Source organism: Stegostoma tigrinum, chromosome X (genome assembly GCF_030684315.1).
Source record: "Stegostoma tigrinum isolate sSteTig4 chromosome X, sSteTig4.hap1, whole genome shotgun sequence".
Lineage (NCBI taxonomy): Eukaryota > Metazoa > Chordata > Chondrichthyes > Orectolobiformes > Stegostomatidae > Stegostoma > Stegostoma tigrinum.
The window spans coordinates 13,816,558-13,832,233 of NC_081404.1; the positions used below are offsets into that span (position 1 = coordinate 13,816,558).

The 15,676-nt window shown below is 40.3% G+C and overlaps 1 protein-coding gene across 1 annotated transcript; it reads right to left on the minus strand.

Moving 5' to 3' along the window:
- Positions 1–1,340: 1,340 nt before the first annotated feature.
- Positions 1,341–14,816, minus strand: LOC125448348 (keratin, type II cytoskeletal 8-like). The gene is made up of 9 exons (XM_048523617.2): positions 14,420–14,816; positions 14,001–14,209; positions 11,974–12,034; positions 11,792–11,887; positions 10,661–10,825; positions 7,271–7,396; positions 5,711–5,931; positions 2,831–2,883; positions 1,341–2,191 (listed from the first exon to the last, which is right to left on the minus strand). Exons 1-9 carry the CDS (start codon positions 14,687–14,689, stop codon positions 2,040–2,042), a joined length of 1,353 nt encoding a protein of 450 aa, XP_048379574.1. The 5' UTR covers positions 14,690–14,816; the 3' UTR covers positions 1,341–2,039.
- Positions 14,817–15,676: the final 860 nt, after the last annotated feature.

Sequence of the window (15,676 nt, forward strand, 5' to 3'; positions counted from 1 at the left end):
GATTTGTTGCATTATTCTGACTGCATCTCCATTTATTAAGTCACTTTTTAATTCAACTTGGTATTATGGGAACAATTCCAACCTTCATGTATACCACCATGTGATATATTTTCCTCAAATATTCAGTTGGTAGCTCTGAATTTGCGTTTTGCTGCAAAAAGACACATTTGTTGAAATTCTTTTGCCTTGCATTCATCAGAACAATTTACAAGAAATGTAATTTAAGGGAAAACTGATACTTATAATGTAGGAGATGACAGTGCTGACTGGTTGGCAAGTAATCTAATCAGAGACTCTGTGGCATGTGCCCTTCTCACTCGAAGGCACCTCTAAGACAGAGGATTCAGAACAAAAACAAAGATAGTCTCTGGTTAGAGAAGCTCATGTCAGTTGGGCACAAAGTGGGTGTGACTACTATCTGCCTTTAACATGCTTATGCTGAAGAAAGTTTTAGCATTAGTAGCTGCATCTTCACCTCATTGCTCCTGCCTCACTTTTGTCCAGGATCCTTGGTACTGAGAAGAACCTAGTGGCCAGGCTCATTTGGCAAAAATGGGTCCAAGGTGTCCAGGCTAGTATCAGTAACTAGAATGTCTTGGAAGAAGGCAGATCAAGGGATGAGTGAGGCCTTCAGATTTCAGCTGGATCATGCCAAAGCTGTGCCCATATCTTTCATGTTGAGAACATGTAAATATGATGACACTAACCAGACCCTAGAAACGTCAGTGAGCTTAGGAGGGAAGTCAACTTTTATGTTTCGCCATTCCTTTCCACTAAGTTGAATCTTGCTGAAAGAGAGACTGAACTCTTTGACTTGCACTCATTAGGACAATCACAAGAACACCCATGTTCAAACAATCACAGGAATGTCTATCACAGCAATTTACATCAACCATCTGTGTTTGCCCTGATGAGTGCAAGATGAGAAACTTCAACAACATGCCTTTCTCTTTTCAGCAATACTCAAGCTTTTGATGGTCAAGTGCCAGTTTCCCACTAATTGTGAATTAAGCCTCAAGGCATTGGCTAGCAAGCTCGACAGATATATTTTCACAATAATAAATAACTGATGTGCAATTTTTGCCAAAGTTTACATTCTAGTTTCTAGTTGCCCAGAAATCACGGAAGAAAGTTTCCCTCCTGCAGCAGCTACTTATTTCTTTAACTTTCCAATTTTGATGGAAGGATTCATTTTTCTGTTGTGGTGCAACCAAGATTGGAAGAAACCAGTGTTCAGGGTGAGAGTCGCAGACACAAATCTAACCCCACCATTTCTGCAAGAGATCCACCCTGCCCATACTTGCATGCAATTGTGATTCGGTAAATGGCAGAGTCATGACTGGGGTGAAACTACTTATCAAGTTTAATAGAGAGGTCAAGAATAGAATGCAATATCAGTGGTATAATCATAGCAATAGCCAAAGTATGGAGAGCACATTTTACTTCTGCACATTGCAGCTTTGTTGTGCAGTGAAGCAACTTTATGCAACAGTAAATATCACAACACAAAGCCACACAGTGTTACCCATAAACTATGATCAGCTGGCAAGAACAAATATGACTGATACAAGAGAGCTTCCCCTCGGTAAAGATTCACATCCATGTTGGACTGAAGTCAATGCTTTCATCATGCTTCTCCTTTTCCTTTCATACTGGAGTTAACTGAAGACTCTCAGTTCTTGAGGTCTTGTACAAAGAACTCTATGTTCATTTTATTTTGAAAACAGTATTTTTCTGATACATGATTCTTACCTGGCTGTGGCATGGCCATTATTACTCTGATGACATACAATACATCATGATGCTGGAGAAGGAAGGAATTTAGAGGGGTTCAATTATTCACTCAGAATTAAATAGGAAGGTTCTGAGCATAGAAGTAGCTCACAGTAATTAAAAAAAAGAGAGAGACAGGATGAGTTGGCTAGACTGCAAGCAGAAAGACTTTTTGCTGCCCATTTGATGCAAAATAGAAATTAAATTGAGAGGCAATGAGGCAGAGAACCAGCTTTTTTTTCCCCTGCAGTTGTGTCAGATTTCTTTTAGAGCATATTTCTGCTACTTGACTGAATAGTCTTGACCATCACAGCTTTCTTTGTGCTTGAGCTTCTAGAGGCATCCTGAGTAATGCCTGCATTCAGGATTCCTTCATGCTGTTCACTGGAGTAACTTCTGGAATATGAGTGAGTTGAACCTGCATGGTCAAAAGGAAATAAAGCAAAGAAAGAAAAGGATTTTACATGCAGAAATCTATCATTTCAGCAGAAAGGTAAAAGTTATTGCTTTACCGTGATGAAGGTACAGCTTCATTTTTGTCTATTGTCCATGAGCACCTTTTTCTTTGTTTACCTGTTCTGACGCTTGAAGCTGAAAACTGTGAGCTATTCACAGACTCTTGGCAATGCCAATCCACCTCTCCCATCGCCAGTCATCAAGGAATGCTTAGGATGACCAAAATTTTGCTAGCCTTTGATTTTTCCCTTTGCACACACAGACTCTCTAGCTGGGGTGTTCTCTGTTCCTTAAAGGATACCTTTTTATCCCTTATTCTAGAATTGTCTGTGGGGAATTGAGCCTGGGTGTATCCTCATTCCTTTGGTCTTATGGTCACCCAATGACCCCTGCAGCCCACGATCACAGAACCCAGCAATCTCTATCAGGCCGCTCTCTTCTGGTCACCAGCATTTCCCCAATCTCTTCATCATCTGACTTCCTCTCAGGTCCTATTATCAAAATGCACCACAATCCCTTAAAATATCATCCTGTGAACATTGCCAGGCTTGATATAACTTAATCAAAAAGCTGAATTCTAAAATGGTGTAGAACAACTTACCAGCTACTGGTGCAGTGTTAACATGAACAATCGCCTTCTGCTGCTGACCAATCCTGCAAGTTAATGTTTATCACAAGTAAATAATTAAATAGAGCAAGAAAATTATCAAACAGTGAAAGGAGCTATATAATCAAACAATATTTTTGTTAGATAAAAACCTCCTGACTGCCATTAAACTGATTTTTTAAAAAATTAAACAAACGGGCTCAATACATTTCTGTCTTCAAAATGATGCAATGGCATGGCATTACTTCTGTAAAAGATATTGGTCCCTGAAAATATCCTGCTTGTGGAGATATACAAAGCTTTCGAAACATTACAGCGCAGAAAAGGGCTATTCAGCACATCATCTGTGCTGGTTGAATGAAGTAGATGCCCATTCTAATCCCACTGTCTAGTACTTGGTCTGTAACTTTGCAGATTCCAGTGCTTCAGGGTCATATCCAGGTTTGTTTAAAAATGAGTAGACAGTTTCCACCTCAACTAACTGGGCAGCTAATTCTGGACATACGACGCTCTGCGTGAACAGATTTGTTCTCATGCTGCCTCTAATCCCTTACCAATCATGTAAAATCTATGACCCTGGTAATTGATCGCTCCACTCGGGGAAAACAGGTCTTCTTTGTCCTCTCTATCCAAGCCCCTCATTATTTTGTATACCTCAATTACAACCACCCATCAGCCTCCCCTGTTCTAAAGAAAATAACCCTCACCTATCCAATCTTTCCTCATAATTGTAATTTTCACATCCTGGCAACATTCTTGTAAATCTCCTCTTCAGCAATTATATCTTTTCTATAATCTGCTGTCCAGAAATGTACATAAAACTCCAACTGTGGTCTAACCAGTGCCTTATATAGTATGAGTATTTCATCCCCATTTTTGTATTCAAAACCTTATCCAAACGAAACAAAGCATCTCATATTACCTTCTTTACCACCTTATCCACCTACCATGTCATCTTCAGAAATGTGGTCATGCACACCAAGGACACTCACTTCCTCTACCACCCTCAAAACCGTCTCATTTATTTTATATTCTCTTGCTTTGTTTTCCCTCGCTAAATATATTATTTCACACTTCAGGTTGAATTCCATTCACTACTTTTCTCCCATTCGACCAAGACATTAATATCTTCCTGCAGCCATCCTTATCATGAAACAACTACCTGGCCTATATTTACTTTGTCTGCAAATTTCCCAATCAATTATAAAACATCAGTACAGAAGACAAAACAGCAACAGATCCAAGACTGAACCCTGCAGAAAACCACTAGAAACTGCTTTCCATTCGCAAAAGTTATCAATCGATCATTACACTTCATTTCCTGTCACTGAGCCAACGTGGATCAACTCACCATATTCCCTATATCCCATGTTGTACCTTCTGCAATATCCTTTGTTACTTCCTCAAAAACATTAAAGCTAGTAAGGCATACGTTCCTTTAAATTCGTGTTGACGATCCCTGATCAATCTGGGTCTTTCCAAGTAACAGTTAATGCTATCTTTCAATATTGATTCCAGTAATTTGCTCACCACTCAGGTCAGACTGACAGGCCTATAATTACTTGGTCTATCCCGCATACCATTTCTGAATAATGGATACCTCACCCACAGACCTCCAACTCTCAGCTACCTCATCTGCTTTCAGTCAGGATTGGAAAATGATCCTCGAGGATCTGCTCCTTCCTGGTTTCCTTTAGCAGCAAAGGATACAGTTCATGTGGCCCTGATGATTCATCCATCTTCAAGGAGGTCAGATCCTCCAGTACTTCCCTTCTCATTATGCTTATTTTATCCAATATTTCACAGTCTTCTTTGAACAGAATATTTGTATAATTGCCTCAGCTAATGAAGTTTAAGTGACCTGCCTGGAGTTTGACTGGGTTTATCTGCCAATTTAACCATTCCTTTTATCCTAATCCACTAGTAGAGACTAAGATTGTAAGAACACAAGTGTAGGGGCAGGAGTAAGCTCCTCATGCCTATTCTGCTATTCAATATGACAGTGGCTGATCTAGCTCATCTCCCCTCTCCCCATATCCTTTTATTGCCTTAGATTTTTTGGACACTATTACTCTCAATCTGAAATTTTACTCAAGGATTGAACATCCACAGTCTTTTGGGTCAAAAGTAGATAAGCAAGGCAGGTGACAGATTGGCTCAAGCTAACTTTTGCCTACAATCAGCGTCTTATCTCAATGACTGCTTGAACAGTCACTGCTTAACATAAGGAAGCTTGCTAAATGAGCTGCTTTGCTTGAATAATAAGGTCAGAGCCTGTGTACTCTTTCAGAATGCCATCAATGTTCTGCATCTCTTTACCTTCAGACGCCTTTGCTCCTTTTGTGCTGGATGTGATGCAACTCAAGCAAGCTATTTAGGGAGAAGCTGAAGTAGTATCGGTGAGTAAATTTACTTTGTCCTCTCTATCCTGAGTCTGCATCTTCTAATAGATTTACACTCACTTGGGTTTCACTTTACAGGTAATATCTAAAATTCATTTAACTTGGGTAAAATGAGATCCGAAAGAAAGGAAAAAAAAGAGGAGAGGGATGCATTAGTTAGTTTTGGAGTGTCCATTAGTCACATCATTTTTGGAGATCTGAGTTTGCCCACTAAACCTGACATCATATGAAAAATTTAATGATTTCTTGAAGGGATAAGATAGATTTTAAAAACTGATGTGCTATTGAATGTATTCCCGTCATTTGCAACTAAACAATAAGCATGTACTTTATAAAGACATTTACAATTTACTTGTACAAAGTTTTCCTGCAGGGAAACTTTTTTTAAAGAATAATCTTAATGAAGATAGACTATCAGGCAAGCTCACACCCCATGAACAAATAAAAAGAATTATCCCATAATGTTCTGTACCTGATCTCCTCTCCCTCCAGCATCTTCCTGTAGGTGGCAATTTCAATATCTAGGGCAATTTTGACGTTCATTAGCTCTTGATATTCCCGTAATTTCCGAGCTACATCCTGCTTGGCTTTGAATATCTCATTCTCTAGTTCAGTAATCCTCATCCTTGTGTTTCTCACATTTATTTCTCCACGTTCCTCTGCTTCAGCAATTGCTGCTTTCAACCCAGTGTGCTAAATGCATGTTTATTTGAAAAGTGAAATGTTAGCAAAGAAAATGACATCTTAAACTTACAATAGTTGCTCTTAAACAGTTTAATTTTTTAAACAGAAATATTCAGAAGCGAATCATCTTAATAACCTTTTATTGCTTAAAAAAAGCACATCTCCCCCCAGTCCCAATACCAATAAATGCAGTGTGGGTGAATGGACCATATTATAACATTTATGGTCTGCATGGTTCAATGTTCAATGTTTGATTCCAGGTCTGGGTGCTGAGTTACTTGATATCAGTTGGGCATCTCTTGCCACTGCACTGGCATAGAAAGCCAGCACTGCTGACATTATGACTATGCATCTGGAACCAGAAGCTGGCATTGACTGTACCCACATGTGCACATGTGGTGCCACTAATGCCTAAGGTAGACTCTCCACTCTCACTCCACTCAGCGCCGTGCTCTCCAATTATCCTGAACAGTAAGCATGGAAGATTAATATTGTAGAAATGTCCACATATCTTAATATTTTCCAATTAAGACAAAATGCCACTCTATTGACTGTTTCTCTCCAAACCCCACACCCCAGCAGCGTGCTACTTGGCACCCTACAGCATGCTTTCAGCTTTTTCTGTTTATATTTCAGATTTCTGCATTCTGTGCTTTTTGGCTTTTGACACACTAGAGCACCCTGGTGTTCATTGCTGAGTGGGCCAGGGTTTGAGGAGCAGGTGCAGAGAGCGAGAGAGAAAAAAAATGGTATCACCACAGAGCAATTGTTTTGTTGAAAAGAGGCAGCAGAAGAGGCTGAAAAAGTAGAAGGCATAAAAGCATTCCATTATATCCTCACATTGTCCTTTTGCATCATAGGGCAGAAGAGGAAAGAGCAGTGAGAAATAAGTTGTACGCTGCTACTCCTCTGGCCCCATTTGCTTTGTTATATGTGCTAGACTTTCGTGGGACAAGTGGCACTTCAGGTGTCCTCCAACCCTCACAAACATTCTCTCCAAATTACTAACAGGGAGGTGAGATGAGGCAGAATTGCTCGATTCATTTCTCAGGCTCCAGCAATTGCCTCAAATTTACTATAGTAGACAAGGAGAGAATCAACTGAGATTCCACTCTGATATAATGACCGACATTGGAAAAGTGCATGCATGGACAGAATTGGCTTTGGCAACATTCTTTAGTTGAACAAGTTTCCAGTGCAATCAGCGAAGATAACAAATGGCCAAAGTGCTAGAGAGTGGCTACAGACTGTGCCATCAGAACGGGGGTAAGGCCATCTGGAAATTAAACGAAAACAATTAGAAAAGGAGCAATGAAGTGTTAATATGAATTGATATGGACATGATTACCTGTCCCTTAAGGGCATCGATTTCAGAGGTAAGTTTTGTGATTCGCCTGGTTGTTTCTGTGATGTCATTTTTGATGAAGCGCAGATCATCATCATATTTTCCAGTAGACTGAGTCAGTTGATTGAACTGAAATGAAAGAAATATTAAAAACATAAGAAAACGCAGCAGGGAATTAGAAAGACTAGCAGCCCATCAGTTTTGCTACTTCTAACAAGCCCAAATTTTATAGCACCTTCCAAACCTGCATCTTCTATCACCTAAAAGGGCAGCAGGTGTGGGGAACGACAACAATTCCCCTCCAAGCCACACGCCATCTTAACTTGCATAAGTATTAGCTGTTCATTCACTGTTATTGGGTCTAAACCTTGAAACTCCATTTCTACCATCACGGTGGGTACACATATACCAGATGGTACTGCAGCAGTTCAAGAAGGCGGCTCCCCACCATCTTTTCATGGGCAATTATGGACAGACATTAGATGAGATAGACATTGTGCACGAGAGCATAGGGTGTGGGAGCAGAAGTAAGCCATTTCAGTCAAGGAAGTCTGATTTGACATTCAATGAGACTATCACTGATATGATAACCCTCAAATCCACTTGCCTGCCCTTTTTTTCCCCATAACCTTATCTGTTTGAGTATATTCAACACAGATAGGCAATGACTCAGTCTCAATAGCCCTCTGAGGTAAAGAATGCCACCGATTCAATACCCTCTAAACGACAAAATTCCCCCTCATTTGTCTTAAATCACCTCTGATCCTAGACTCTTCCATACAGGGAAACAACTTCTCTGCATCTACCCTGTTATGTTGAGGATGCACAAATAAGGAAGACACCAACTGCTACTTATTCTATCATAATCTCTACTACCCCAGGGCAGTGAATAAACACATTGGGCCGAATCACACTTGTTTTGGCAATGTGTCAGTTTCTTTAGGGTTTCTCACTGCAAGGTCGAGTGATGTCGCTCATCGTATGTTACCAACTTGCCTCATTAACTCTGCCCTTTCACTTCCAGTAGTTGCTGCATCTTACCACAGGCTGATCTCAAAAAAACTTGTCACCACCAGGATATCCTAGAATTGATGGTCATCCCTGACCACCACCTTTAAAAGGCTGCTGTGCACCCAGACAAGCGCTGAGTCTGGAGCTGCCCCACACGGTTCTTGGCATTTGCCCAGAATATGGTAAGGGAGGGAAAGTTGGTGGCCTGCTTTGCAGGAAGGAATCTGAAGACTGTACTGACCAGGTTGGTGCAGAGGCTCTTCCTGTAGAACTAGCAGAGGCGACCACAACACCAGACCATGCCAGCGTGGTCAGAGGTTGCTGCCTTAGTCAGTGTAGTTTCAGCATCTGGAGGAATACCCAGTGCTGTAGGAAGAAGCTCAATGACTTTCCCCACTCTGCCAGCGTAGGTGCCACCATCTTCTCTCCAATACCTCACACTCACTCTCTCTCTGCTCCTGCACCCACCTCCCACCCAGCCTCATGTTTTATCACTCTCACTATTGCCCACACACATCTTCCTGCACTTGCTGTTACCCATCCCACTTGACCAAGGACTGCTGTCAACCATGACTAGCTTTTTGGTTTTGTGCATGTGCTAAATGGCAAGTCAAGGCAAAAATATGATTTACTTGGTATTTCTGATTGAGGGAGAAAAGGGCAAAATGTAAGGAAAGCAGGGGTGCTGTGATCACCAAGCTAGGCCCGGGGTGAGCGAGTGCTCCAAGAGCAAGCAAGCAGCCAGCAATGCAGCTTGCTCCAGTGCATGAGCTAGGTGTATGCCCCTGTGCATACAATGCACTTGTTACAGCATTACAATGATAGTTGTTTTTTTCCCTAAGCATTAAGTGCAGAGTTCTCTAAGTGGATCAGAGAAGTGTCTTGAGGTCTGGCACGTGGCGGATGACACTGCCCATGGATGCAGGGTGCAAGTGGCTGGTTGCCCATTCAGTATGTCCTTGAGGTGTTGATCCTTGGAGTCCAACATGAAAATCATTTGCAACAAGCAGCAAGCCAAAGTCGCAAGGAACCTGCTCTGATTTCCGCGTTGAGAATTCTCAGCATCTAGTTTGCTCGCAGCCAGTGACAAGATAGGAGCTTGTTTATTAATGAGGCAATATTTGCAGTTAATAAGGTCTCGGGTCCGGTGATCCTTCCTCAGAACTGATGGTGGCCATCAGTTCTGAGGAAGGGTCACCGGACCTGAAACGTTAACTCTGTTTTCTCCTCCACAGATGCTGCCAGACCTGCTGAGTTTGTCCAGCAACTTTGTTTTTGTCCCTGATTTACAGCATCTGCAATTCTTTTTGTTTTTATTGTGCAGTTAATAAAGTCATTAACAAGCAATAATCCCACCCGTAACAAGGAACTCTATGCCCGTAACATGCTTAAAAGATGCAGCAAGTTGCTCCTGATATTAAGGTAGGCATCGTTGGACTTCTTGGGTGATGCTGCCACATTTCTTGCAATAGCCCAAGTCTTTCAGGTCCCTATAAGACTGAGTCCAAAGAATTTCTTCAAAGACATAAAAGTTAAAAACTTACTAAAGCTAATTTCATGAGGGTCCAGATATGGAAGTCAGCATGGTCTCATTGCCAATACAGGTGCTGCATGTGTCGGTGCATAAATGAGCTAACCCCATTGGAAAAACCTAAAAGCAACTAATTTGCATAATTCTCCAATTGCTGGGAGTGGGATGGCCAGTTTGCCAGAAACCACCAGGAAGTGATTGCCCAGTTGTGTGCCAGGATACTTTCTAGCATTGGAGGAGTAGGGGAGCATAAACAGTGACTCTTCAATGCAGTGACACAGTTTCCAAGAAGAACAACAAACAGATAATGTTTGAAAGCTTTACTTCATCTGGCTTCCTCTTCTATAACCTCACCCAAATGGACCACAGTTCAGCTCAGACACTCCAGCTTTTGGCATGGAGTGGTTGTCTAATTTAATAGAAAGAACACCTCCTGTTCAGCATCTGAACATGTTGCTTTGGGTACAAATGAAAGTTTAAACTTTCAAGGACCCATAATCCAAACTTTTAGAGACCCAGACCCATTGTGACAAGAGCTTACCATCTGATTATCAGCCATACCATGGTCTGGTAGAATCTAGGATTATGGGTTGTGTAGTAAAATGGAGAGTGGAAAAGGTCCCTTTATCCCATCCCAACAATGCCCATTAACCTCAAGCTCAGAAGAACAGTGTGCTCGCTCGATCAATTTGGCACTTTCCCACTTCCTAATTTTTTGAATGCAAATGCCAATTTGTCACCGAATGTCCTAATAAACCAAAGGGGTGGCTTTCTCCTATCAGTCTGAGGAGCTTTGTACTCAGGTGCCAGAGATGAAAGGTCAAGATTTTACCACAATTAGTCTTTTTTACCTTGGTTTTATATGCAGCCTGAGCTTCATCACGACCCTTGATTGCCAAAATCTCATACTGTTCTTTCATGCTATTGACAAGCTCATTCAGGTCCAGATCACGGTTATCATCAAGTTCAACAGTGACAGCAATATCCTTAACTTGTGCTTGCAGTTCATGCAGTTCCTTATTTATTGTTGAAAGGAAAGTACATTGATTAGGAATGAAGAAATCAAATGCCAGAAGCAACTTAAAATACAGTACTCTGTAATCAGAGCGAGTATGTGACTAAGTATGTCATCTCAGGTTTAAGACCCATCATTAAATTGAGCCGATATCACCTCAAACCTAAAATCTCCACTCCCAATTCCAGTGTCATTTCGTGCAGACAAACGCTGTCTTGGAGAAAGGTAGGGAGTAGAATATTAGGAACAATTCCCACCCCCAGTAAAATAATTTGGAAAGGAACAGCTAGGGTGCTTGCCTAACACAATGAAATTATGTTTAGTTTCTTTTAAGGGAACTGAATAAATCTTTCCACAAACAATATATTTTCAAATTCTCAGGTAAAAGAAAGCAAAATTCAAATGACCCTGCCTTGTCAGTCTTCCTTGGTCATCTTTCTGGGAGAGTGATTTTTTTTTGAAAGGTAAAGCTTCACAGGAATACTATCTAAACATCATCTCTCAGTTGGTTTTTAAATCATTTTGTAAAATAATGTCATAAATGCCTCAAAACACACAAAAAAACCTTTCAACTCTTGCACTGAAAGATCAAACTATTCTACCTTGCATTTCATTCTGTGGTAAAATACATACTTCAGGCATAAATAGGATGGGTCTGGACAAAATATCTCAGCCCACTTTTCCGAAAAAGGCTGAGAGTTCAGAGTAAAGGCCATTAATCAAGGTACTCAAAGCCACAAAAAATAATTTTACAGGCAAGATTTAATCAATTTAGTATGTTTCAAATTGTCTCAAGCCCTGGATGGTCCAGCTGCTAAGAAAGAAAAGTTGAAGGATTTTTCAAAAAGAACATTTTTACTGTTTTAATGGGGAGGGACCCTATCTTCAGAAGGCCCACAAAGTTTCTGTCTACAGTTTAATACCATTCTGTTATATTATGCCAGCAAAGTATTCTAGTATCATTTACCTCATCATAGACCGTTCTCAGGAAGTCAAGTTCGCTAACAAGTCCATCCAGTTTATCACCAAGTTGATGTTTTGTCAGATATGAATCATCAACACTCTAAAATACAACAGACAGTTTATATTTAATGCCATTATGGCATGTAAAAAACAATTATTCAATAATAAAATGCCATTAAAACATACCTTCTTCAAGGTAACAAAATCATTTTCCATTCCTGCACGATTATTCAGTTCGTCTTCATATCTTTTTAGAAAAAGTAACATTAATTATCTTAAAATGTGTGAACATTACACATACTATGACTATATCCAGAGTGGAGAAATAATTATTCAAACACTTCTGTCAGAAAACCAGAAAGTTTGAGCATTCTAAGACAGAAACAAAGATATTTAAGGATGCAGTGGTCAGATGACATGAACCTTTGATTTTAAAAATTTGCAATTGGATTAGGATGGAAGACTTAGAGAAGGAAGGAGCTCTCTACTTTGTCTTGGAAAGAATGGATTTTAGTTTGGTAAAGAATAATTTAGTGTCGGAGATGGTGAACTGCAGGCAACTTATTTGCTCAGACAGAATGCACCCAATGACATTGATACTGGAATATACAGACCACCAGTGCTGATTGGTCTCCTTCTGTGTTGCAAATCTTCCTTTGTTTTAATGTCTCAAAGCTACACCTTCTTGTTGGATAGACATTCGGTGCCACCACACAATGGTGGGGATGCTCCCCTCAGAAAATTTAGGGAAATGGATCTCCTCAAACAGGATAAATCAGGGGGTTTTTTTTGCCAATAATTAGCCAGGTCCTGAGCTATCAACATACTGGTTGTGATTACAGTACTGGTGATTGTAATTTCATGATGCAGTCCCTGGAGTTACATTCATATACTGACCACTTTGTGAACAGAATTTCTTGCTGTTGGCTCTAAATTTATCTTTTACTATATTAAAATTATGCCCTCTTGTCCTATTCACCCAATTTTAAATTAATATTGCCTATTTTTCCTTTCCTTGCTATTTGTAGCTTTAAATGATGCTTCCTACTGAGCATTAATGGTATTTGGGGATCTTTTAATCCATTTTAGAGGATAAATGGGCATTTGGTTTAATGTCTTAAATCAGCACCTCCACATCAAGAAACTGCTGCGATTGGGAGCAGCTGAAAGGGTTTATCTTTAAGCCAGGAAATAGTTACAATGTTTTGTCACTCCCTGGGCATACTAAACAAGGAGGAAATTAAAGTAGAGGGAGGAGGTTTCAGCATCGCAGTGAGGTTAGTTGGGTCTGTTCTTACAATTGTTATACAACCTTGTACAACAGATCCCTTGGGAATGTTTCCATGTTTCTGACCCACCATTAATACAGTTCTTATTCAAATTTGACTACGTAAAAATGAATATTCCACACCGTTAAGAAAGAAAAACTAAGGCAGTTAAGCCTAGTATTTAAACTAAACAAAGCAGGGCAAAAATCACATGTACTTAATTGATTCTGTTCTGGGAAACAATGAGGGAAAGAGGTGGGCCCGTTGAAAGTTTTTTTTGTTGGAGCAGTAGGCAAATTTTGCTGCTTTTCAACTGCAGTTTGTTAAACAGTGGAGTTGACCGTACAATAAATATCTAATAAAGAAGAAAAGTTCAAATTTCATTTTGAGCAATTATTTTCCTGGAACTATTCCTCAACTGGAACAATTGTTTGATGAAATGGAGCAAGCCAAAATTTAATATTATTTTTGATATTTTTAAAGTGAAAGTGCAGGTACTTTCTTAGATTTATAGCTGGAGCCCTGAATTAGAAGTGCTCCAACACTCCTCTCAGCAAAACCAGTTAAGCCAATATCCCTCCAGTTCGATGCAAACAGTTATCCCTGCAGTTCATCAGGAGCAGACTTTGGTGAAGTAATTGAGCTGTGCCCATCAAAGAGTGACTTTGAAAGTTCCCATGCCCACTTCTTTGCCTTTACAGACCTCAGGTGAGTCGATATAGTTGGCCTCACCGACCGCTGGGCTTGGAAAAACAAGTTACTGGAGGAGTGGGGAAAAAAAAGTCATTGAAGGGGAGATTTACAGTAGCGAAGAACGAGATAGAGAGAGGGATTGCCTGACAAAATGGGCCAGATGACGAACTTCTGAAAACTTCTTTTGACTCTGGTGCTTACACCAACTTTTTAATAAGAATTTAAAAGCAACAGAAGTTATTTGATACATACTGGACTTTGAGCCCATTCACTGCACTATGCATGTGCTGCAGTTCGCTATCTAGGCGTATCTTGTCCTGTTTAAAACTTTCCAGCTGTCGCATGAGGGCATTGACGTATGCTTTGTACAGCTCCTCAGAGTTGGAACTGTAATCTCCTTGACGTTGCAAGAGGGACCATTTGGTCTCCAACATTTTGTTTTGTTGCTCAAGGTTACGGACCTGTAGGAGTTCAAAAATGGAGGGAGGGTAAAGAGAACACGCAGCATTCAACATATAATCAACAAACAGAAGGCCATTCTATGCATTTATCAAATTCAAAAACAGGTAAACAAAATGACAGACATTTCCCATCGATCTTTCTTCTAATGTGGGGAAGAAGTCCAAAACATTTTTTATGCAGCATTGACATAAATTATTTTATTCAGTTACCTTGTTAATAAAGTGAGCGAAACGGTCATTGAGTGACTTGATCTGCTCCCTCTCGTCTCGTCGAATCATCTGCAAGAGAGGATCCACCTCCTGCTTGGAAGCAGTGGAGGTGATGGTGCTTCTGTAAACTGGAGAAACAATATGCTCAGTACTACTCGTTTTCAGGGTTGTGAATGTGCTCTTGCTCACAGGACTTCCTATTCCCATTCTGCTAATCTGGGAGTCACTTCCACTGCTACTGGAGTACTCAGTTTTCTTCACTGATTTCATTTTGGCGTTTGTTTTCGCAGACAGACAGTCAGCTGGAACCCTTCTGAATCAATGTTTTCCAAAATCTGGTTGGGATCAACAAGTCTGCATGTCCTTTATATATAATGATAACCTGCTTCAAGTTGTATTGCACGTTTGTCAGGAAGATCTGTTCTTTGGGGAGTTGTGTGGAATGTCGTTATGCCACCAGCATCCTGAAGGCTTGGCTGAATACATAATGGACACATTCCACTGTTATAATTAGAAATATTTGCCGCGCATGACTTTGCTGGGAACAAGTTGCCTGCCGTAACGCATGAACTGATTTATTTTGTCACCTGTTAGAAATAAAATCAATATGTTCAAAGCCAATAGCCCAGTAGGGCACAGTTTTATGCAAATTGATTGCCATTGTTAAGTAGATAGAAAATGGCAGCAGACATGAGTTTTGCTGCACTAAATCTGTCTGTGAAATAGCCAAGGCCAAGAAGACACTCAAGATGCTGCCTAATACAGGGCTAGGCACTGTTAATTGTTTAATAATTGTGTTTATGCACTTGAAGTTGGTGGACATTTTCTGGGTATTCACATGTACTCCTGTGAATAAGACTTAAAGTGGGTGGATTAATGAGGAGTTGCGTTTTCAAACCTGCAAGTAGGAGTTTATAAAAATGTGTTAAGATTAACTCCAGTTCTACTTTTCACTACCTGGCTTAGTGGATTGGAATAAGCTCTTTGCCCGTGTGGATAGGAAGTGTAACATCCACTTTAGGACCCCTTTAGGAAATTGGGCTGCCTTAATTGGAGCTACCAGAGGTGCAGCCTAGGGAGCAGGCATTGATTAAAAAGTTGAATATAACTTGTAGGAGGATTTTAAAAAGGAGTCTGAAGGAGCAACACGATGGCCTGCATACAGACACGACTATTAATTTCCTTGTCCATTATTTCAAAAGAGGCATTTTTCTGATGCATTCAAATAGCTAAACTCAGCCATTTAAATAGTCAATG